The sequence below is a fragment of the Mastigoproctus giganteus genome, chromosome 9 (genome assembly GCF_048544385.1).
Source record: "Mastigoproctus giganteus isolate SK-2022 chromosome 9, ASM4854438v1, whole genome shotgun sequence".
Lineage (NCBI taxonomy): Eukaryota > Metazoa > Arthropoda > Arachnida > Uropygi > Thelyphonidae > Mastigoproctus > Mastigoproctus giganteus.
The window spans coordinates 156,995,782-157,022,186 of record NC_143583.1 but is presented as its reverse complement, the minus strand read 5'-3'; the positions used below and the strand labels follow the sequence as shown (position 1 = coordinate 157,022,186).

General features: G+C 39.3%; 1 protein-coding gene across 2 annotated transcripts in view; it reads left to right on the top strand.

Moving 5' to 3' along the window:
* Window positions 1-26,405, top strand: part of LOC150080836 (serine/threonine-protein kinase 26-like) — a 226,773-nt gene that overhangs the window by 45,556 nt on the left and 154,812 nt on the right. For both annotated transcript variants that reach the window (XM_090381119.1, XM_090381118.1), the window contains exon 4: window positions 21,188-21,353. In XM_090381119.1, the coding sequence (XP_090237245.1) occupies window positions 21,188-21,353 (166 nt within the window). The remainder of the gene's footprint in view (window positions 1-21,187; window positions 21,354-26,405) is intronic.

The window sequence follows — 26,405 nt, the reverse complement described above, 5'->3', positions numbered from 1 at the left end:
GGCCTTAAACTTATTTAGGCTATCAACTTCCACGACAAGGGATGGAAGTCTGTTCCACCTACCAACCACCCGCTGGCTAAAGGCAAATTTCTGCACATCTATCCTACATCTGTCTTTCCTCAATTTGAATTTATGCCCTCTCAGGTGATTATTCTGAGCAAGAGGAAGAACCCCCGTCAGCATTGAGCATGCTCAAACCATTCAAGGCTTTGTACACCTCAATCAGATCACCTCGCTGCTGCCTAGTCTCCAGACACTGTAATTCGCAAAATTTAAGCCTTTCTTCGTAAGAGCACCCCTTTGTTCCATTCACTAATCTTGTTGCCCTTCTCTGTACTCGTTCCAGCATCTCTACATCCTTCTTGAAATGAGGCCTCCAGACCTGTATACAGTACCCTAGGTGTGGCCTGACCATTGCCTTATACAAGGGAATAATCACCTCCTTATCCCTGCTAGAAAAATTCCTATATATCATTGACAATACACCATGAGCTACTCTTATAGTCCGTCTGCACTTCTCAGAGAACTTCATATCTGCCTGCACAACCACCCCCAGGTCCCTTTCATTCTCTACCACTGTCAGTGTAGTACCACAGAGTTGATACGTTGCTCTGGAGTTGCTGTTTCCCATATGTAGTACTTTACATTTGTCAATGTTAAACTTCATTTGTCACCTCTCAGCCCATCTGCTCAACCTTTCCAGATCCTGTTGCAGCAGCGTAGTGTCCTTGACAACCCTGCCAACCTTCGTATCGTCTGCAAACTTGGACATTAAGCTTGATATACCATCATCATCAATATCATTTATAAATACAGAAAACAACAAAGGACCCAATACTGAACCCTGAGGGACTCCACTAATAACATTAGTCCACGATGAGCAGCGTCCATTGATTACCACTCTCTGTCTTCTCCCCCTCAACCACCCCTTTATCCACAGCAGCAATTTGCCTCCAATGCCACACTGCTCCAATTTGTGCAGCAGTCTTCCATGTGCAACAGTATCAAAAGCCTTTCTAAGATCCAAGTATATAATATCAAAGTTATTCCCTGCATCCAGTTCTTTTGTGACTGCATCATAGTATCCAATCAAATTGGTCAGGCAAGACTTCCCCTTAACAAAACCATGCTGTGTCTGAGCTATAACTGAAGTCTTGTCTAGATGATCCTGCAGTGCTTCTTTAACCAATGCCTCCATTAATTTTCCGGGAACAGAAGTTAAACTCACAGGTCTATAATTACTTGTGTCAGCCTTTGATCCTCCTTTGTGAATTGGGGTCACATTTGCACATCTTCAGTCCATGGGTACCTCCCCTGAGTCCAAGGAAGATCTCATAATTATGGCTAAGGGTTTGCTTACTTCCATTGCTGCCTCCTTTAATATAACTGGATAGATTCCATCCACCCCAGGTGCCTTTCTTGTGTTTATCTTCAACAATTTCTCCTCCACTTTACTCTCAGTTATTACAAGATTCTCTAGCTTACTGCCAGAGTTGAATACACCTCTGTCATTCCCCTTGCTGAATAACTCCTCATGTGTGAATGTCGATGCAAAATATTCATTTAGTTTGTTAGCTACCTGAGCAGGATCATCAACACTTGACCCATCGATATCAAGTGGACCAATCTGATTCACCCCCTTCCTTCTAGAGTTTACATAAGTAAAGAACTCTTTGCTGTTTTTCTTCGCATCCTTTGCCAAGGATTTCTCGTAATCTGCCTTCACCTGCCTAACCTCCTTTGTAACTTGGTTAGAGATCAACTTGTATCTATCATAGGCTTCTGTGTCATGTGTTAATTTGTATGTATCCCATGCATTTTTCTTCTCTGCCATATGCCTCATTAGTTCATCTGACATCCATTTAGGCCTAAACCTTGAACAGTATTTCTTAGTTGGTATGTAAAGCCTAGTAGCTTCCAAGATAAGTTTTTTGAATGCTTCCCATTTTGAATTTGCTGTTGGTAACATCATCAGTTGATCCTACTGTATAGAATTTAAATACTGTCTCAGTCCACCGTAGTCGCCTTTACGAAAGCAATACCCCTTCCCTTTACCCCTAATGGTAGTTACCTCTTTGAGTAAATCCCACTTCAGAACACTGTGATCACTGCCACCTAGTGGTTCATTTATCTGCAGATTCTTAATGCATGAAGAATCACTACTGATAATCAAATCAAGTGTATTCCTGCCTCCCGAACATGCTGATGTAGAAAACAATCATCCAATAAATCCACAAAAGCCTTGCTAGTGTGTGAGTGACCAGACCCCAAACTCCAGTCAATATCTGGGAAATTAAAATCCCCCATAATAAGACTCTCTGATTTACTGGCCCACTCTATTTCTCTGTACAGTTTCTTATTATACTCATCAGAGTCATTAGGCCTATAGCACACTCCTACTCTCAATTTTGATCTCGCAATGCTTATGTCACACCAAACTGACTCGACGCTGCACTGTCCAGCGATGTCGACTGGCTTCACTTCCTTGGATTTTATGTGTTTCTTAACTAATAGCATAACCTCTCCTCCCTTCCTATCCTGTCTATCCTTTCTGTAGACATTGTACTCCCCAAATTCCAGTTCTGCATTCCTTATATCTGTGTGACACCACGTCTCTGAAATCCCAACAATATCTGCCTTTGATGTTTTCAGCAATACCTCAAATTCGTCAAATTTATTTACAAGACTCCTAGTATTGGTGTACACACAAGTATACATGCACCTGCTCTTCCTCTTAGCCACACTAACACAACCCATGTGTTTACTTGTACCCTAATGAATCCCAGCAGTCTCTGAAATATCCTGCATCTTATTTTCCAGGCTGCTGCTCATTCCAATAGAAGCAGTGCAAGAATCACTTTCTCCTCTGCCAGTGCCTACTGTTAATCTATTAGTCCTTGTATCCCCCCAGTCTAGTAGTTTTCCGACCCTCCTAACACTGCCTTGATAGCATCAGCAAACATTCTTGCACCCTTTCTATTTAAGTGTATCCCATCCCTGTAGAAGCAGTCTCTCCTGTTAACAAGTACAGACCAGGCTGAAAAAAATTCTACCCCTTGATCCCTGCACAATCTTTCCAGGGCCGAATTGACCGACAGGGCTCTCGTCATATACTCCCTCCTATCGTGTCTGGGCAGAATTGCAGACACTTTCAAATTCAACCCTAATTCACGGCTTTTTTTCATCAGTGACCTGTAATTTCGCCGGTCTCCTACTCTTAATATCATTAGTGCCAACGTGTACAACTATATCACCTTTTGTGCCCTTAAAAGATGATATCCACTCTACAAATCATCAACCTTTGCCCCTGGCAGACATACCCTGGTTCTGTTCCACCTATCCTTTTTACAAAGCATGTTTCCCGTTTCCCTGACAATAGAGTCACCAACAACTACTAGTTCCTTTGGGACCAGCGCATTCTGCCTTGGGGGCTGCTGCTGTGTTGCGCGATGACCAAGTGCAAGCTCTGGCATTGGTGTGAGCAGCTGAGAGCTTGATGGGCCCCTCACTTGTAATCCTTCGAGGGCATCCACCCTGTCCTTCAAGCTCTCATATAGGCCCATATCAATGCTGAGTTGACGCCTGATTTCCTTACACTCCTTGCATCGCACACATACAAAGACATCCCCCGTGGTAGTATCATGTCCCATACCTGACTGCTCTGCAAACATCAAGCAAATAGTGCATCTTAAAAGGCTGTGATTCAGAGGGCAACTGCCCCCCCTCAGTTCTCCTCTGAGCCACAGCATTCCCATTAGCTTGAGCCTTTTGCTTTGCTGCTCTGGTTTGAGTCATGATTTCGATTTACTTTCAATAAAAATTTCAATTTCAGTACAAAATTAAATCCTAAACTTGTATCCCAACACAGTTATAATGCTATATTTATGTTTCAGTAACGAGTGTTATCTACGAAATCTACGAGTGTTATTCACGAAATCTACGAGTGTTATTTACGAAATATTTGTTTCAGTAACGAGTGTTATCTACGAAATCCCTTTATATAACTTCCGTATCAAGTTATGTATTAATTATTTATTTTTACTAATTATTTATATTACGTAACCTAAGTGGTTATATGTATAGTTAAAAGTACAATTTAATTGCCAGTGAAGTTCGACAAGATTAATAGATTTTACTAATTAATTTTCGCGTAGCAATGGCGGCTATTTACGATCGCTAAACACGTGGATTTGATACCCTTTCGGATACTAAGTAATACCTACAAAATCTCTATCTAATTACTTTAAACTTAAGTACCGTAAATAGGAATATAAGCTACTCTAGAAAATAAGTTAATATGTCAATTTAAACTAATAAAGCAGAAAATAAATCAGAAAAAACTTCTCTGTTCCAAGAGCGGCAGAAAGGCACGTCCACACAGGCAACCCTCGTCCTCAGATTTATTCAGATTTATTATGGCCATAGAAGCTGATGCGCCAACAACTAACAAGGAAAAAAAAACAAGGGATATTGGAGCAGACATGTACACAGATAACACCTTTGAAGAGAAAGAAATCGTAAGGTGAATAATTAGCGTACCTTTGAGGGAAAAAGAATCGTAGAGCAAATAATTAGAGCAACTGAGATAAGTGGTGACTGAGGCAACGAATAATTGAAATATTCTCAAAATTATGTGGAGCTTATGTAGATATATTTTTATTTTATGAAAACCACAAACACAAGAGGTATTAGAACCTATAGTACTTAGTAACATGCTTGGATTGGAGGTTGGGAAGACGGAATAAGATATTTGTTGACATTAGACTTGAACTTCTGTAGACTGTAATTTTCAGGAAATGTGTACAAAGGAAAGTTGTGCCAGAAAACTGCAGTTGAATGAATAAATGAGGAAGATGAAAAGTTGGTTCTGTGAGTTTGAAGTTGGACAGTAAATGGATGTTGGCTAGTGGCAGCATGTGTTTGGACTGTTTTGAAAGCGAGAGCGGGAATAATAGAGCCAATTCAGAAGAACAGTGCCCGTGGAAGTATCTGTGTAGATGGTCCACAGTTTCTGGTCTTTTACATTGGAATTCGAGTAAAATTCTGCTCTGAAACTTCCTCCATAGGCTCCACTTCAGATGTTGTTTCAACAGGAGGCACGTTGTCACTTCTTCTTGTGTGTTTCAAGTAGAAGTTGTAAATGACGGCCTTGGCAGCAATGAATAGGAAGTTGCACGTGGTGTGTGCTGTCTGCTCAGAGTGAAGCAGGTACCAGTAGCCCTCCGGAGTGTGGGCGTGGTTGCAGGCAAGCTTTGCTGCATCCAAAGCGTATTTGATGAGTTCCTTGTTCACTGGGCATGCCAGGTATATGGGTTCCAGGGTACCTGGAGTGGCGCAGAAGAGGCAGTAGTTTGAGGTGTCTAACCTGAAGATTTGTGGCTTGACTGGTGTGGGAAGGATGTTGTGCCAGTCTCCACTTGATGTCTGCGTCCGATTTGGAACATTTCGTCCTGTACGGAAGGTTCCACTGAAAGTTAGATGGTGGCTTGTGGCGAGTGGAGAGGGGTACAGCGACAGCTTGGCAGGTGGATGACAGGAAAATCGTGGTTGTATGGCAAGACATGATTAGTTGATAGACTTTTTTTGGAGGGTGCAGGGGACAGAGGTATCGTGTCTTCTGGTGATGTGATGATGAAAGTTGTTGTAGGTGAGGATCCGGTGACATTTCCGATCCCTTTAGCTGTAGTGATGTCTGGAAGAGCTTGTGTGATCGCTGATTTTAGATGTCTGCGTTGCTGCTTTGCATTTATGGTTTTAATGGGCAAGTCTTCTGATCCTTTCCATTCAAGGCTTTGTGTCAGGAGGTCACCTATGGTTCTTATTCCTGCACAGTTCCACATAGGAAAGAAGAGAATATCATCATTTGCAGGGTCTATTATTCTTTTATTGTAGAAGAGCAGTTCTGAAAGTATTCCGGGAAGGGATGTTCTTTCAAGAGTATGGTGAAGGTTTAGCTTTTTCCAGCGGTATAGTGCGTCTTTATAAAACAGCGGTAGTTTGAGTGGTGTTGGTGCCACATCCATTCTCAATATTGTTGAAAGAGATAGTCCTCTAGTGGCTGTTGCTAGTAGTTTATCCGTAGTGTCAGAATGCGTTTATTTTGTTTGCAGAATCTTAAGAAGAAAGGTGATCCGAATGCTGTGATTTTGTCGTCAAGAGAGGCCAACCCTTGACCCCCGTGAGTAAGTGGCTGGCTAAGTTTGGGGCAGGACATCCAGTTGGATTTGTTCAAAAGGAAGCTTCGGACAGATGCCTGGATTTGGTGGAGGAAGTCAACAGGTGGAGTAAGAATTTTGAAGGAGTGCCAGAGAATGCTTGCCACCATATGATTGACCACAAGCACTCTCCCTCTCAGCGAAGATGTGGTGCACACATTTCTCCATTTCCCGAGTACTTTGTTGAAAGGACTCAGCATTTTGGCCCAGTTCTTCTGGGAGAAAAGGAGGGTATTGCCGAGGTACACACCTAGGTATTTCTGTCCCTCGCTGGACTATGTGCATTGGATGGGGGAGTCGGTTCTGGTTTACCAGTTGTCAGCCCACAGGCCGCTGGTCCTACAGTGGTTGAGTTTTGCTCCTGATGCTTGAGCATAGAGATCATGAGCCTTTTGAATGTCTTCAAATTTGCTCTCGTGGCATATTGCAATTTTGACGTCATCTGCGTATGCTGAGTAGGTTATCTTTAGGTGGGGCTCTGGTTGCAGCATTCGTCGGGATTGTATACTGGTGGCAATTTTATTAAGGAATGGTTCTATGGCAATTGTGTAGAGTTGTCCAGAGGGACAACTCTACACAATTGCCATGTTGGGCAGCCTTGTTTTATCCCTCTGGAATACAGAAATTGGCAGGTGAGCTGGTTGTTCAGTTTCAGGCAGAATTTGGCTTCCTTGTATAGCAGACGGATTGTTCCGATGATGTAGGGTCCATGTCCAAAGGCTCTCAAGGTTTGAAAAAGGTAGCTGTGTCCAACGCTGTTGATTGCCTTTTCCTGGTGAAGACTAATTAGTGTTAGGAATTCTCTTTGGCTGTTTACAGTGTGGAGGTCATGAATCAGATGTAGATTGTCGTGAATCGATCTTCCAGGTACTGAGTATGTTTGTTGGTGATCGATGATATCAGGGAGAGTGGCTTTTAATCTATTGGTGATGGCTTTGGAAATCATTTTGCAGTCCGTATGCATTAAAGAAATCGGGCACCAGTTTTGTAGATTGGTGCAATCCCCTTTCTTGGGAATCAGTCGGGTGGCAGAGGTGGTGACCGAACCTCGTAGTCCATGGGACTGGGCTTCTTCAAGCATTCGAAAGAGTAGCACTCCGAGTTGATCCCAAAACGTTTGGAAGAATTCAGAAGTCAGTCCGTCCAGACCTGGTGATTTATTTTTGGAAAGGGCTTTGCATGCTGCTGCTAGTTCTTGTAGGGTGATTTGTTTTTCCATACTGTATTGGGCCGTATGTGAGATTTTTTTAAGTCCTGAATGCATTTCCTCGGTTGCCTTTGTAGAGGCTTCTTGAGAACTGTAAATTTCTCTATAAAATCTTGTTACTTCAGAGAAGATTTCCTCTGGGTCTTCAGTGATGTTTCCGTCTTGCAGCTGAATGGCAGTGATGGTGTTTGATTTATGATGTCTGCGTTCTAATGAGAAAAAGTATTTGGTCGGGGCATCAGATAGATTTATGTGGGTGTATCTCGATCTGAGTAGGGCATCTTTTGCAGAGTGTTCTAAGTGAGTTTGTATGGCTTGTAGTGTTGACTGATGGGCCTGACTATCATATTGGAGATTTTCAGCCTTTGCTCAAGTTGATAGAGGTTATTACGTTTTTGTTGACTTTTCTGACGGCTGTAGGTTTGCAAGAATGATTTCAGTTGACTTTTAAATCTAGGCCACCATGTGTTCATGGACTCCGATCTGTCTTTCGATTGGAAAAGATTGGATATCAGGTCTTTTAGCTTAGAGATGTATTCCTTGTCTTGAAGAAGGCTATTGTTGAACATCCAATAAACACCTCCACTTTTGAAGTGATTGATTGAGAAGGAGAGCTGTAATTTGATAAAGGAGCGATCTGAGATATAAGATGGCAAATGTGTGATGCTTCTGACCAGGGGGATGGTGTGTTTTGGGATTTAGTATATGTTTTTTTTTTTTATCTGTCCAGTCAGGTTGGTAAGGTAGTCTTTCATATGCTGTATTGGCTGATCTCTAGGTGTAGGACTTTTCTTCTGGGTGCTGGTGTCTGAATACGTCAACCAGTTCATTGTTGTTTATCAAGGCCTGCAGGTTGTTGATTAACGTTGTGCGGTGCTCTGTGCATCGTGCTCTGTCCATTTCTGGGTCAAGAGTGCAGTTGAAGTCACCAGCAAGAATGATGTGTTCCTGATCTATAGTGGAGAGATGGCTTTGTATGAAGTTGGTTATTTGAATAGCAAGTCTGTCCTACTGTGGCAGGTAGATGATAAAAAGGTGCAGAGTTTCCTTCTGGGGTGTATCCAGGCGGGTGTAAATTACTTAGCCAGCAATCTCTGCTACCACATTGAGCCTACAGGCAGACTTACGTCGAAGGCCGACACTCACTCCTGCTCCATGATGTTGTGTTGGAGAATGATAGAATACATATGGCCAATCTGTTCATATCAAGGATGGCTTTGTGTCTGCTTTAATATTTGTTTCTTGTAGGAAGAGTAGGTTAGCACGATGTCATCGGACATGGTGAAGGGCCAGCTTATTGCGCAATGCAGAAGCGCATCTCTCTTGCATTAAGTGTTAGCATGCTAAGTGTCAGCATTATCTGCAGGAATAAGGTAAGGGCTTTGCAAGTTTTGGGGCGGTTAATATCCTGATTGATGGTATTGTTGTTCGAGCCCGCTAATCAAGTAGTACAGACGCTTCAATCTATTCACATCTGCTTTGTCCTTTTTTCCTTTTAGTTTGGAATGCAGATCTGTAAGTTGTGAGATCAGCTCAGGTATGTTAGAGGTGAACTTCAGAGCTGTTACCAGCTTCTGTGGGGAGCTCCGTACTTCCCGTAGGAAGGAGCGTAGTTTTTCCACAGTTAAAGGACCTTTAGTTTAGGGAAAATCGCTTTGCTCTTCCTCTGAAGCACTTGAATCATGAGAATCACGGTTAGTCTCTTCTTCAGTTCCTAGAAATTCGGGTTTTTCTTCATTTGGGTCGTGAGTGGTTTGTAGCTGCTTATTTATTTCCATACAATATTTCCAGCTTTATACACAGCCATATCTCTGCAGTAGATCAGGAACACATTCTTGCTGGCGATTTTAACTGCACTCTTGACCCAGAAATGGACAGAGCACGATGCACTGAGCATCTCACAATGTTAATCAACAACCTGCAAGCTTTAGTAAACAACAGTGAACTGGTCGATGCATTTAGACACCAGCACCTAGAAGAAAAGTCCTACACCTGGAGATCAGCAAATACAGCATCAGGAAGACTCCCTTACCAAGCCCGTTTGGATAGATACTACATCCCAAAACACACCATCCCCCCTGGTCAGGGGCGCCTCCGTAGCCAGGTGGGAAGGAGCAGCAGTGCGTAGCACACGCTTCTTGATTAGACCGGGGTTCGAGCCCGTCACCACCAAATACGGAGGATGCGGAAAGGTCAGGGAATGACCACCGCATATCCCAGAGAAATATGGCCTTAGTTGCTAATGCTCCTAAAAACAAAAAACCTTTCTCCCCGGTCAGAAGCTTCACACATATCCCATTTTATATCTCAGATCACTCCTTTGTCAAACTGCAACTCTCCTTCTCACCCAATTACTTCAAAAGTGGAGGTGCTTATTGGATGTTCAACAATAGCCTTCTTCAAGATAGAGAATATATCTTTAAACTACAAGACCTGATATCCAACCTTGCCTAATCCAAAGACAGATTGGAACCTATGAATGCATGGTGGCCTAGATTTAAAAGTCAACTGAGATCATTTTCACAAATCTACAGCCATCTAAAGAGCCAACAAAAACACATTTGACCTCTTATCAACTTGAGCAAAGACTGAAGCAACTGAAGACCTGATAGTCTGGCCCATCAGTCAACACTACAGGCCATTCAAACTCACTTGGAACACACAGCCAAAGGAGCCCTACTGAGATCAAGACACGACCATATAACTCTTTTGGATGCTCCAACCAAATACTTCTCATTAGAACGCAGGTGACACAAAGCAAACACCATCACTGCCATTCAGCTCCAAGATGGAAACATTACTAAAACCCCGGAGCAAATCTTCTCTGAAGTAATCAGATTTTATCAAGAAATATACAGTTCTCAAGAAACCTCTACAAAGGCAACTGAAGAAATCCTTTCGGGGTTCAAAAAAATCCACCCAACAGTCCAACACAGCTTAGAGAAACCAATCACCCTAAAATAACTTACAGCAGCGTGCAAAGCACTTCCCAAAAAGAAATCTCCAGGTCTGGACAGACTAACTTCAGAATTCCTCCAAACCATCTGGAATCAACTCGGAGTGCTTCTCTTACAAATGCTTGAAGAAGCATAATCCCACGGTCTACCAGATTCCATCACTACTTCTGTTGCACGACTGATATCCAAGAAAGGAGATCGCACAAACCTCCAAAACTGGCACCCACTATCCTTAATGAACACAGATTGCAAAATATTTTCAAATGCCATCACCAATAGACTAAAATCCACCCTTCCTGATATCATCGGTCACCAACAGACATACTCAGTACCAGGAAGATCAACATACAACAGTCTTCATCTGATCCATGACCTTCTCTCCATTGCAAATGGCCAACAGGAATTTCTAGCACTAATTAGTCTTGACCAGGAAAAGGCATTCGACAGAGTTGAACACGGCTACCTGCTTGAAACGCTGAAAGCATTTGGAAATACGGACCCTACATCATCCGAAATATCCATCTGCTATACAAGGATGCCAAATTCTGCTTGAAAGTCAGTAACCAGCTTACCTGCAACCTTCCTTACTCCAGAGGGATAAAACAGGGCTGCCCACTTTCTGGGCAACTGTACACAATTGCCATTGAACCTTTCCTCAATAAAATTGCCACCAATCTACAATCCCGACGAACACTGCTACCAGAGCCTCACCTTAAAATAACCTACTATACGCTGATGACGTCACAATTGTAATTCGCAACGATAGTGAGTTTGAAAACATCCAAAAGGCTCACGATCTCTATGCCCAAGCATCAGGTGCCAAATTGAATCACTGTAAGACCAGCGGTCTCTGGGCTGGCAACTGGAAAAGCAGAACTGACTCTCTATCCAATGCACACGGTCTAGCGATGGACAGAAATATCTAGGTGTGAATCTAGGCAATACCCTCCTTTTCTCCCAGAAGAATTGGCCTGAATTGCTGAGCCGTTTCAACAGGGTACTCGGGAAATGGAGAAGAGTGTGCGCTACATCTTCGTCGAGAGGGAGAGTTCTTGTGGTCAACCAGCTAGCGTCAAGTGTTCTCTGGCACACCCTCAAAGTTCTCACCCCCCCAGTGACTTCCTCCACCAAATCCAAACATCTACCCGAAGCTTCCTTTGGAACAAAACCAATTGGATGTTATTTTCTAAACTCTGCCAGCCGCTCACTCACTCACAGGGCTCAGGGGCTGGTCTCTCTTGAAGACAAAATCACAGCCTTTAGGATCACCTTTCTTCTAAAGACATTGTAAATGAAAAACTCATATTCTGCCACCACCATTAAACTACTAGCAACAGCCACAAGAGGGCTCTTACTGTCAACAATCTTAAGAATGGACATGGTACCAACATCCCTAAAACTGTCTTTCTTCTACAAAGACGCACTGCACCGCTGGAAGAAGTTTAACCTTCACCACACTCTTGAGGGAACATCACGTCCCGCAATACTCTCAGAACCACCCTTCTACAATAAATGAATAACAGATCCCACAACTGATGACCACTTCGTTCTTCCTATGTGGAACTGGGCAGGAATTAGGACAATAGCCAACCTCCTGACCCCTCACCTAGAATGGAAAAATTCCAAAGACTTGGCAATTAAAACCATACATGCAAAGCAGAAACAGAAATGTCTAAAACTGCACAAGCTCTTCCAGACATCACCACAGCCAAAGGGATTGGAGATGTAAGCGGATCCTCACCAGCACCAACCTTCATCATCACAACACCAGAAAACACTGTATCTCTGTCCGCTGCACCCTCCAAAAGAGTATCAATTAATCATGTCTTGCCATACAGCCACGATCTTCCTGCCAGGCTGTCCCTGTACCCCTCACCACAAGCCACCATCCAACTTTCAGTGGAACCTGCCATACAGGACGAAATGTTCCAAATCGGACGAAGACAATCAGTGATCCAGTGGAGACTGTGGCACAACATCCCCCCCCCACCCCAGTCAAGCTTCAAATCTTTGGGTTACGCACCTCAAATGACTGTCTCTTCTGCGCCATGCCAGGTACCCTGGAACACACACATACCTGGCATGCCCGGCGAACAAGGAACTGATCAAATACGGTTTGGATGCAGCAAAGCTTGCCTACAACCACGCCCACACTCCGGAGGACTACTGGTACCTGCTCCACTCTGAGCAGACAGCACACACCATCTGAAACTTCTTATTCGTTGCCGCCAAGTCCGTAATTTACAACTTCTACTTGAAGCACACAAGAAGCAGTGATGATGTGCCTCCTATCGACATGTCAGCGCAAAATCTCAAGTGGAGTCTACGGAGGAAGTTGCAAAGCAGACTTCTACTCGAATTCCACTGCAAAAGACCAGAAACTGTGGATCATCTTAACAGTGAATGGAACAGTGGCAGTCACCTCTTCACCATCGCTGAAGAGTCCATCACCCTCAATGTGTGAAATACGTGACTGACCCAATGCCAAGAAACTGTGTTCTTAATTCCGTGAAATTGAAATGTTGAAACGTTTATATTTCTCTCTAAAAAGTTTCTTTATTTTTTTACTTTTGCTTTTGTACATAGAATGTAAATAGCTGCTGTTGAAAATGTATCTACTGTTCATGTTTTAAAAAAAAAAAAAAAAAAAAAATTTTATTTGTCAGCAACTTGAACAGGATCACTAATAGTTATGACATTCATATCTGTTAGGCCAATGTTATTCATCTCTTTCCTTCTAGTGTTAGCATAAGCAAGAATTCTTTGCTACTTTCCTTTGCATTCTAGTCAAGGACTTCTTATAATCTGCTTTAACTTGCCTAATTCCCTTAGTGACCTGATTGCATATTATATTGTACATAAGTTTCCATGTTGCCTGCTAATTTACAATCATCCTGCACATTTTTTTTTCTCTTCCTCTAGTTGCACCAATTCAACTGTTCAACTGACAATTGTTTCTTTATTTGTATATTCTTAATGGATTCCTATAAAACCAAGAGCAACTAAGGCTCAATATGTTCTATGTTTAAATCAGATTTTAAAAATTACATAAGAGTTACTTCAATCTTTATCCATAGGATTACTTCTCTTCGAAACTCTCCAACACTGACCTTTTATTACACACGATTTAAAATGATTAAAAGATTGAAATAATCTACTCTTTGTTAAAATACAATTAAATGTGTTCAATTCTCTAAGCCCATGTATGACCAGATGTCCCCAGGATCACAGCTGTTTTCACTTGTGTGACTTGTTGATGAGCAACCTGAACACTCAGTCTTCAACTGATGTTTTGCCATTTTTGAATTGTGAGAACAATTCAAATGTTTGTGTTCTCCCCATGGTGTTATGACCAAATGCTGTGTTGAGCATCTCATACATTTCTGATACTGTCTTCCCCAGTTGGAAACATAATTTTGTGCAAATGCCTTGTTCCTTCAAATCAGCCATTTCACAAATAATTGAAACTGTGAATCATACTTAACCAGCACTATAATAAACAACTGTAGTTGTACAACACAGCTGGTTATAGAAGCAAAATTCATAAGGTTGACTTGGGGGATACTGACATAGTGGTCTAGTGGCAGAATGCTCTACTATTTGCAGGTCATGCTCAAGGCCACCAGTCTGGGAACTTTTGGATATGCCCTTGTATGTATCCCACCAGAAAACAGTTTTTGTATGTGTCCCATGAGGCAAGCAGTTTTCCGACCCACCTAACACTATCTCCATAGTATCAGCAAATATTATTGCATCCCTTCTATTTAACTGTATTATTCCATCTCTGTAAAAACATTCCCTCCTGTCAACAAGCACAGACTATGCTGCAAAAAATTCTACCTCGTTAGCCTTGCACAGTCTTTCCAGGGCCAAATTGATTGATGAGGCTCTCATCATATACTTCCTCTTATTGTTTCTAGGCAGAATTGCAGACATTTTATACAAGGCAATTCCACTCCACTTTAATCCTGACATGCAACTTTTTTTTCTATGCATTGCCCTATGCTTGTTAAGTAAATCCTCAGACTCCTGCTCTTAATATCATTAGTACCAGCATGTAGAACAGTATCACATTTTTGTGCACTTAAAACATTATAGCTGCTCTATAACATCATCAACATTAGCTCCTATCAGACTCCTATAAATAAGTGAAATAAGACTAGGACCTGGTCTTATTTCACTTGTGCTTTTTACTAATGTATTCCCTGTGTCCCTTCAGTAGAATCTGACAATTTCTACCTCTGTGGGACCAGAGATCTCTGCCATTGAGGATGTTATGTTCTGTTGCTTTATTATGGTCTTTAGTATGGTCTCTAAGCATATTTAGCTATTTAGCAGCTGAGTTTTTGATGGGTCCTCTCTTTTATTCCTTTGAGGGCATTGGCCTTATTCTTCAAGCCCTCATATAAGCCTATTATAATGCTGAATTTGAGCTTAACCTCCTTGTGCTCTTTACAGCAAACATAGAGGCATCCTCTTTGGCTGTATCATGTTTGGCTAAAGGTAGCTTTGCAAAGAGATAACATGTTGGAGTACATTATAAAATGCTGATTTTTAAGCGAACTGCCAATATCAACTAAATTGGTACATGGCACAATACAGGAGACAACTGACATTGGCAATTCTCTCAGGGGGATTTTTTTCTAAAACAAATTTAACAGATTTTTTCTAAAACAAATTTAAAAAATAGTAACATGCAGCTGCATTATAAAAGTTTCAAAATTTTCATAAAAACTACTATAGTTATAAATAAACATTTTGCTGAAGGCATCAGAGTCTTGGAATTTGGAAAAAAATGGACCATGTCCATTTTTTTCCAAATGTATTAAAAGCAACTGTATTGATGCTAGAAGTAAGCAGATCAGTGAAATACTGTAGATTGGTTAAGGCATTCACTCAGTGAACATGCAGTGAGAAGTTACATGAGGATGCCATATTAGTAATCAATTTTTGAAGTAAAACTCCAACACCCTCAATCATTGGTGACTGATGTAATCACCAAATGGAAATGTCATGGTGCTGTTACAACCAGGAAAACCATTCAAACAGAACATAAATTGATGAAAAAAGACTGGAGATACTCAAAAAAGTGGTATGTAGATTCTATCAGTCCTCATTGAATACTGTCAATGAGGAGTTCAGGGAGGCCACAGGAACTAATATCAGATATGAACGATCATAGCTACTGTACAAGGACAATACGTAGGGAGCTGTATGGTATTGGATTTTATTGAAGAGCTGCAGTGCACACTATATGCAATGAATTTGTGGTACACAGTCCATTTTAATAGGTCTCTGAAATGTTGGGATGCTGTGTTGTGGAGTAATGAATCATGGTACACAGTTTCCAATCTGATCGCATTTTTTGTGTCTGATATAATAATAGTAAAGACATGCGATGCAAGAAAGCAAGCATAGGAGCTTATGTAGCATCAGCCAAAAAAAAAAAAAATTCACACAACCATTCGCTCTAAAAGTTTGTCCAGTTCTTGAATTTATTTAAGCTATCAACTTCCACAACGACAGATGGAAGTTTGTTCCACCAATTAACTACCCGCTGGCTAAAGGCAAATTTCTGCACATCTATTCTACAACTGTCTTTTCTCAGTTTGAATTTATGCCCTCTTAGGTTCGTAATCTGAGCAAGCAGAAGGATCCCATCAGAATTTAGCCTTATACATTCAAGGCCTTATACACCTCAATCAATCACCACCTCACAGATGCTTAGTCTCCAGGTAAGAGGACCCCTTTGTTCCCCTCACTAATCTTGTTGGCCTTCTCTGTACACGTTCAAGCAAATCTATATCCTTCTTAAAATAGGCCTCCAGACCTGTATGCAGTACTCAAAGCATGGCCTGACAAAGGCCATGCTTTGAGTACTTTTGTATAAATTTGTATAAAGCATGCCTTATACAAAGGGATAATCACCTTTTCATTGCTAGCAAAATTCCTGTATATCATTGACAAAACCCCATGACCTGCCCTGGCAGCCTGTCTGCATTGCTCAGAAAACCATATCTGACTGCACAATCACTCCCAGGTCTTTTTCATTTTCTACCACCCTAAGTGTAGTACCACACAGTTGGTACGTTCCTCTGGGGTTACTTCTACCCATATGCAGTACTTTGCATTTGTCAAGGTTAAACTTCAGTTGCCACTTCTTAGCCCATCTGCCCAAATTATCTAGATCCTGTTGCAGTAGCACACTGCCATTACTGTCATTAACAACCCTGCCAACCTTTGTATCATCTGCAAACTTCGACACTAAGCCTGATATACCTTTATCAATATCATTGATAAATATACAAAACAACAGAGGAAATACTGGTATTCCGAACCCTGTGGGACTCCACTAATAACATTAGTCCACGAAAAGCAGCACCCATTAATTACCACCCTCTGTCTTCTCCCACTCAACCATCCTTTTATCCATTGTAGCAACTTACCCTTAATACCATTCTGCTCCAATTTGTACAATAGTCTTCCATGCGCAACAGTGTCAAAATCTTTCCTGAAATTCAAATATATGATATCAAAATTATTTTTTGCATCCAGTTCCTTTGTAACCACATCATAATATCCTATCAAATTTGTCAGACAAGACTTTCCCTTAACAAACCCATGCTGTGTCTGAATTATTGCTGCAGTCTTGTCTAGATGATCCTGCAATGCATCTTTAACCAGTGACTCCGTTATTTTACCCGGAACAGAAGTTCAACTAACTGGTCTGTAATTACTCGTGTCACCCTTTGATCCCCCTTTGTGAATTGGGGATACATTTGCACATCTCTAGTCTATGCGGACCTCCCCTGAGTCCAAGGATGCTCTCATAATTATGGCTAAGGGTTTGCTTAGTTGCTTTGTCGCCTCCTTTAATATAACAGGATAGATCCCATCCACCCCAGGTGCCTTTCTTATGTTAAACTTCAACAATTTCTCCTCCACTTTGCTCTCAGTTATTACAAAATCTTTGTAATAACTTTTATATATGCCCTAGTGAATGTTATTTACCAAAACGTGAATGTTTTGGCTTAGATGTTGTCACTATCTGTGACTGCATCTCATAGTTTGGGCTTTTACAGTGTAAATGTAAAATGAAATATTTACAATATTTCATTTTACATTGTAAATATTGTAAATATTTCATTTACATGTAGCCTATACAGTGTCAATAATCAATAATAATAATAAAAAAAAAAATTTAATAGCAGTAGAAGTATTTAAATGCTTTGGACTATCTTGGATTCCTATGTGATTATTTAAGTTATGATATTTGTCAACCTACTTATGAGTTAAAAGATAGTGATACTAGTGAATATAGTGTATAAATATGACACTCTTTGATATGGTAGTCCATGTACAATCAGAACTTTAGAAGTAATTAGTCTGTTAGCAACTAAATTCATTGAAATTCTTTCTACAAATGATGATTGCCTTTGAAATGGGAATATTGCCCAGAGCCATGGTCAGGTTAATTATATCAGATCTACTGCAACATCCTTTATATAGGGGTGCAGAACCGATCTTAATTCCAGCTCTAAAGGAATTCAGAAGGTTGCAATCAGAAATATCACTTCAATGTTACTTCGATAAACAGAAACATGAAAAAAAATTCTTCCCTATCAATAAAAACTTTTATCATTAAAATTAAGATATCCCCAAGCTCCACTAAGATTTCTGGAATTTTGCCTAAAGTGGAGATAAGATAAGCCAACTTGTGTCTTTGTTGGAATATGAGCTATAAAGATGTCAGACTTTCACGTCTGTGAACCAGAAATTAAAACTTTTGCAGAAGTTAATTTTGCAGACATTTTAGGATAGATTGCAATGCTTCTTAAACAGTTATGTTCTATGAGGCCATTGGACTTTTTTCAAGATTCAGCTCTAACTGAAGTTTAAGACATCATTAAGGTGATTAGAAAGAGGCTAGGTTCTTAGAAGACTATTCAGAAGACATGATGAAATGCCGGACTTCCAAATATCCTTCTGAAAGGAGACCTGAATCACTGGACCTACATTAACTACCTACTGTAGTTAATGTTTACAGTCAGAGCCCACACCATACCATAGACAAACAACCATGTGAAGCATCCATTTGTCAGAGCAGCAACAGTCAGTATTTCATTAGATACTGTATGTTAGGGCTTACAGCACCAGTCAAAATCTTAATACCGGTATTTCGGTATTTTTAATTTATGAAACCGGGATACTGGTATTCAAAAAAAAAAAAAAAACGTTTTTCTCAATAAATATTGATGACAATTTGGTGCAGTAAAGTAAGGAAAAAAAACAAGTACTTAAATTACTTGAATTCATGTTTTAAATAAACTTTTATTGCAATAATAAATATTATGAAAAAATAATTAAAATACAGTTATTCTAAAAACAAAAATACACATTGTTACTGCAAAGTTTAGTTATGTTTAAGCATCCACACTACCTGTCCGAATAAAGTGAGCTCTTAAGAAACATAAGCAATAGTATGATCGTTTAAAATGGATCTAATTTTGGTACATACAGTACATTTGATTACCGGCAGAAAATGCTCTTTCGGATTCTATTCTGGTACCGAGATAATTGTAGACTATCTTAGTCCATATTTTCTAGGCTTTGAACTTTTTTTTAGCAAAAATAGTTAAAAGTATTTCATTAATTTCCGACTTAAGTTCATCTTTTAAAATCTCATTGGAGTCGGGCAATTTCTTATTTTGGAAAGAATTTGCGGAACACTGATGTTCTGTTCCATGTTGGTCTTCCATGGTTGAATTATGTTCATCACTTTCTGAAGGAGAAAGACGTTTTATTAAGCAAAGTATAATTTTCACTATAGTATCTTTAGTGAGTCTGGGAGAGAGCAAAGAGTGGGGATAAGGAATAGAGAAGAGAGCAAAGAGTGGGGATAAGGAATAGAGAAGAGAGCAAAGAGTGCAGTTAAGGAATTCTTCACATATATAAATGCAAAGAACAGAAGGACAAATCAGATTGACCCTTATGTAATGGACGTGGGATAGTATTAGATACCATAGCTGAAGCTGCAGATGAAATCAACAATTACTTTGCATCGATATATTTTTTTTTTTTATGAAAACCCCAAACACAAAAGGTATCAAAACCTATAGTACTTAGTACCGTGCGTGGGTTGAAGGAGAAGTATGGGGAGAGGGGGATGCCGGAAACTTTGCTCTAGAGACTAAACATGGGTTTCACCACTTCAAGCCTCCAATAAGCAAAGTGGTGGTATTTCACCTGTAGATGAAAGTCATCTACCACCTGAAAATTTTTTACTTTAAAAAAAAAAAAAACTTGTGTAAATTAGATATTATGGAAGTGAAGTTGAAAAATGTAATTACTCGCCTGTAGGCGAGTAAGGCTCCTGTGGTTGATGGCATATACCCTATAATCTTCCGTATCCAAGTGGTCAGGAGCGGGAGTGCAGTAGCACACGCTCCTTAAGTAGACCGGGGTTCAAGCCCCTGACTGCTAAATACGGTCAATCTGCCTACCCGCACTGGACTAGCGTGGCAGATTATGGCCCATTTCCCTCAACGTGAATTGTTGAGGAGGCTTCCATCCTGCAATGGGTTGATAATGGCTGCAGTTTACCTTTTTTTTTACCACTGGACTCAAGAGAGATTCCATTGGATTGGTGTAAATTGGAACATAAAGGCGGTTCTAGGAGTGTAACGGGAAATTACCTACTGGCCAGTCTAATTTCAGTAGTAGGGAAAATCACGGAGGCAAAATCAAAGGTGGAATTCAGGATCATTTAGAGATGGGAATGGAATTCTGTAGGATACATAGCATGGTTTTGTAAAGGGAAAATCATGTTTAACAGATGTGATTAGCCATGTTGACAGGTCACTTGTGAGCTGGATTTAGGGAATAATTTCAACATTGTTTATTTGGATTTAAGCAAAGCATTTGACTCAGTCCCACATGAGTGGCTACTTTATAAGTTGGAGCAGGCTGGAATCATAGGGAAAATCCTTAGATGGATAGCACGATGGCTTGAGGGCACCAGGCAGAGGGTTGCAATAAATAGTTATTCCTCAGATTGGGTTATTGTAGGTAGTGATTCCCAAGGATCAGTATTGGGACCTCTGTTGCTTTTGATTATCTTAAATGACATCTATGAAGGGATGGAGGGTGTGAGGTCTAAAATTACAGATGATGTAAAGATCAGTAGAGTAGTTAATGATCGCCGCCAAGTAGAGCTTCTTCAGAGTGACCTAGATAGAATTCTGGGATGGTCAGAAAAGTGGCAGCTATGCTTTAATTCAGCAAAACAAGGTCTTACACTTGGGGAACAGCAACCCCAAAATACACTTGGTGGAGTTGAACTAAAGTTAGTAGTGGAGGAACGGGACTTGGGAGTTACGATACCGTCAGACATGAAGTTGTCCGAGAATTGTGGACAGGTTGCAATATTGCATGGTGTCCTATCGATGATTTATCGAACGTTTGCTAGTAGAGATAACGACATCATAATCACATAATGGTGATTTTATAACCTTTATGCGATTAAATTATAAACAATTATTTTTTTTAAAATTAGTACCAAAAAACCGGTATTTTTTGTATCAATACCAGTATTTCAATACCGTAAAAAAATTACTGGGATCCCAGTATTGTAAGCCCTACTGTATGCTAAGGGTGGCCATTTTGAGTAACATTGGTGACTTTTTAAATAATATATCTACAAATAAGTGTTCTACACATCACTAGTTTTCTGTTTCTTTTGCTGTAGTCATTATGAATAAACCATTATTAAAGTATTTATTGTAGTAGGAGGTTTTTAAAATTTACAGGGAACAAAACTATGGATCATAATGGAGTATTTAGGTGGAGGATCAGCTTTGGATCTTATGAAAGCTGGACACTTTGAAGAAATGCACATTGCCATCATACTCAGAGAGGTGTTGAAAGGTTTGGATTATCTTCATTCTGAGCGCAAATTGCACAGAGATATTAAAGGTAAGAATATTTTTTTTCAAAAGTAGTTTTCATGCCAACAGTGTCAGTTGTTTGTCAGATAGTGCTTTTGTGTACCTGAAATTTTGAGTAGACATTATTTAACTATCAACAACTTGACTGAAAGCTGTATTTTTTTATATTAATTTGTTTTACTGTAATATGTCATTAGAATTAAAAAAAAAAAAAAAAAATCCACTTGAAATTGCTTCCTCACAGGATATCATGTCATAACTCAGATGGGAATAGTTGTAATTCCCATGGAATCAGGAGTTCATCGCTTGTGCAGTCTTTGGCATGTATTCAGAGGTCAGTCTAGTAGATAATCCTTATTTGCAATGTAAGAAGTGTACCAATCATAACCCTAAAATTTTTAATCATGGATGCACAGGGGTCTTTTTTTTTTTTTTTGTCAGTTGTTGGCGCATCGGCTTCTGTGGCCATAATGCACCTCCCCAAGTTTTTGCATTTTACTCTGATCCAAGCCCAAGGCGGGATTCGAACCTGCAACCTTTGCGTTGCCAGGCAAGCACTTTACCCACCTGGCTAGCCCGGTCGGCTACAAGGGGTCTAGGAGACCCAATAGCGTGTCAGCACTTACAAAAATTTCTTAAGGGCTTTTTTTTTTTCTGGTTAGTAATACTATCTACTTTACAAAATTGAAATATCTTATTAATAATCAGTTTTTTCTTTTTTTTTTTTTTTTTCTTTTTAATTGTATTTATATCAGTTCGTATACAATTTGATGCCAGTTTTGGAAAATCTATAACTTCCAACAGAAAATTTTCCATTAAAGAAAAATTCTGTAACAGTACAATTTTCAAAAACAAAAACCAATCATCTAAAGTTGTGCAGTTTACAGTGGATGTCAAGGTTTTCATCTGAAACCTTCATTTTCATTCACCACTTTTTGGAAGTTAATAACATGGCTCCCAGTAGAGCTGTTTTCTTGAAATTTTGTAAAAAGATTAAAAATGCATTCAGAAAAGGTGCTAGCAGTATTGGTTTTGAAAAATAATTCTATGTAAGTAATGTTATTTTTTTTATTTTTAAGTAGTGTGCAATGTGTTTTCTGTTTGACACCAATGTTTTCAATTTATAATATGGCTGTCAGTAGATCAGTTTCCTTAATTGTGTTAGTGCAATACACACTGAAGAAATAATGTATAACAATTTTCTTTTCAAAAAATGATATGTTTTGAGGCATGGCCTTTTTTTTTATTTCCACTTAAAGAAAAACTAATAGTCTGCTTCTTTTTTTTATTGATGATGTAAACAAGTAGGAGCATGCAATCACCTTAGCTGAGTGAATCAGTTATGGCTACCACATGCTTGCCCACAACTACTTTACACTTTGGAAAAATTTAGCAAACAAGGTAGTTCCTTTTTGAAGTGAGCCTTGCTGAGGGAAACTACCACTTGTTTACTTAGAGAAATAGAGAAATCAAAGAAAGTAGGTTTCTTTTTTTTTTTTTTTTTTTTTTTAAGGTATTAGTAGTTCCAGCTTGTGGGGATGGACTTAGATTAAGAACACAAAGCTGAAATTTGTGAAGGTGGTTAGTTTCATGACTTTGTGCACATCCTTACAGGTTTGGTGGATTATTAAAAATGAGTGGTTGCTTTAGAGACAAAACTGAGAACTCATATCTATAGCCTGGGAGATCTAGTCTCTGAGGTCATACACCATTTTGAACTTCAGAACAGAATATTCAAGTACATACTGCTCTGATATAAGAGGATTTAGTTTTATTGGGAAATTACTGTCACTGTGTTTGCCAAGTGCTACGATTGATGATATTACCAGCAGACATTTTTTCAGTGTGCCTCTATACATATCCAGCAGCTCATCAGTTCATGTGCACTTAATATTATTGTTTATGCAGGGACTAGTGATATTAAGTGCACTTGACCTGACGACTTGCTGGATGAATATAGAGGCACACTGAAAAAATGCCTTTAGTTACGTTAGAATGCATGTGTCTACAGTTTGCCAAGGAAGATATGAAAAGTTATATGCTGCCAGTTATGGATTAACTCAAGATTTGAGGGACTGGTGAAAATTCTCAATTGAAATCCAATGCTTTTTCACACAACATTGAGCCAGACAGTGGTTCACCTAAACTTCACTTCTGTTCTGAAGAAACTGCAAATAAAGTACACTCTCTAAAGTGACATTTTCAGGTTTCGACATAAGTCTTTTTTCCTGCTAGATCCTCCTTCACTATCCATAATTGACACAAATTCTGTTATAGCATTGGAATTTTTCTTGATGTTGTAAATTGTTGAAGTCCCCACATTAAACTCTTTGGAGAGATTTCCTAAATTTTCAGCTTTTCTAATTCTATTAATAATTTCCATTTTTTGTTGCTATGTTAAGACTATGCGTTTTCATTTTGTTCACATTTTACTGTAAAAAAATTGAAAAAATAATAAATCACACAGTTTTGGGCCGATGTTATTCTTAAAGAATCTGGGGCACTAATCTGAAATTCACTCATGGTTTCTGAGAAAACTCAGTAGTCTCTGTAATATTTTTCTAAAGCACATTTCTGAAGGTCACATAGAACTCTAGAGGTCACAACCATAAAACAGTAAAAACACTATGCAGTTTTCAGTTTATTGGACTTTTTTATTTGTACAGTCTGTTATACATGGGTAGTAAATTCAATGTTTTGCTTATTAGAATCAAAATTCAATTTGCAAATGTGACACTTACTCTACTACTGTTAATAAAAAAAAAAAAAGAAGAAGAAAGATCAGCCTTTCACATTATTCCAGATAACTGACTTCCGGATAACCAACATTCTACTGTACTAACAATACTAGAAGTGTGAGCTATAAATGTAAATTACAGCAGAAGAGGTACAAACGTTATTGCAGAGACTGGTTTTTTAGCCAGTGAACTTGGAGAAATTCAAAGTCAGCAGGGTTACTATATATGTAAAACACATGTATGGATAGAGTGGTTTTTGTTGTTTTTTTTTTAACCTCCTAGTACAGCAAAGGCCTGGGGCTTCCTTGCACACCAAGCCAATAGCAGTGCTAGTTTTGGTGGCACTACCCAGATGTGGGAACAATATTCCATGGTAGGGCAGACCTGCAATTTGTATAAAGTGAATAGCTATTTGGAAGAAAAGTAACGCCGAGAGTGAAAGAGAAAAACCTAGTTTTTCAGATGTAGAAGAAGCAATATTTGCAATGTGCTTATGCCAAGACAAATTAGAAGTCAGGGTAATCCCCAATAGAGATATATGATTTAATCAGAGTGTCATTGAAGATAAGCATAGGAACAGAAAAATCCTTTTTGCGAGATATAAGACAGGATTGAGTTTTAGAAGAATTGAAATTGACTAAGTTATCTTTGCCCCACTGGAGAAGCTTACTATCATGGTGAGCTACTTGCTAATGTTGTGAGCACTGAAAGACATTGCATACAATATTGGATTAGCATGGGAGGAAGTAAGCTAAACATCAATTGAAAAACTGCTGGGAAAAATGTGGTGGAAAAAATGAGATCACTAATAATAACCTTTAATTAGCAGCATTTTTAGAACAAGAAGCAAAGGCTGCTTGTACTTGGCAGCAATTTAGGAGTAAATGTTGTGGCTGCTTGGATTGAGGAGGATTCAGAAGCTGCAGTTGTGCATTACCTGAGACATGAAGAAATCTCAGCATCTGTGAACAGTGGGAAGACAGTCGATAAACAGAAGGCCAGTGACATAGGGTGTGACTCAGAAGATAATGTGGATGACTCGCATTATAAGGAAAAAGTACCAGAAATTAACAGTGCTTGAAAACGTTAACGAACATTAGAGCAGTAGTGAACATCTTCATTTATTGCATCTGATCACTATTACAATACTCTTTCGATTTACCGAGTTCGGTTTAACTGGGAAGTGGATTAACTGGGACACTTCAAGACTCCAAATAAAGAAAAAAAAAAACCCCAGAAATCATGAAATTCAAGTAATAACTAGGAAATGTATAAACAGATTTTGCAAGTCGTAAATATGCAACAAGCAGGGCATTATAAAGTCGTCATTGGGAGATTATCAACCCCCACTGTATTCACACCCAACGTTCAAAAGAAAAAAAATAAATGTTTAGTTTGTTTTAGTGCGTCGCTTCGATTGTTGTTTCATCGCACCGCAAAGAGAAAAATTTTGTTATTTATGTCAGGGATAACGAAAAATTGTTTTTGTTTAGAAATCGCGAAAATGATGGGTAAATGCAAACGGGTTACGCTTTCAATTAAACAAAAACTTGAAATTATTCAAAAGTTTGAAATCTCTAAAGAACCATTATAATGTTGGTGACCAAACCATGCACGAAATTGTCAAAAATAAAGGGAAGCATTGTATTGGACATGCGAGTAGTGAGTGGTAAGTTTTTTTTTTTTTTTTTTATCCATTGCCATATGGTTGCTGAACATTTTTGGATAAACTGTAGTAAGTCTCTGACTTACGTAACTTCGAACTTACGTTAAATTTTTTTTTTTCTTTTTTAGGATTTAAAATTTAAAACAGAATAATAATAATGATAAGCAATCAGTAATGACGATCACGGCATGCACAAATTCCACAAACGGGATATGGAATAACAAGCTTAAAAATAGGGATGAAGAGAAGATTCTTTAAAGGTTTTTTTTTTTATATGACTGAAGATTTCAGTGAAGGGGACACACTTGCACCATAATGTAAAATCCCACAGAATTCCAGCTATTGGTATTATCGCAAAAGCAGTATGATCAAGTTTACTATTTGTTTATAATTAGATGCACTAACAGAAAAGCCCAATAACCCGGAAAGTGCAAATTGTTTTTGTTTTATGGCAGTGACCTCCAGAAATGTGCTTTAGTAAAATTTGAGTTCATGTGGAGTGATAATAGTGAGTTTTTGCCTTAACCCTGTGAAGTTCTTTACAGAAAATTCCATTTTGACCCTTATTGTGGTGCCGACTAAGAGAATAAGTGACAGCGGTACTAGTAAATTTATCAAAAAAAAAAAAAGAAAGGAAGGAAAGTGATCGATTCGGATCAGAAAATTAAAATAAGGA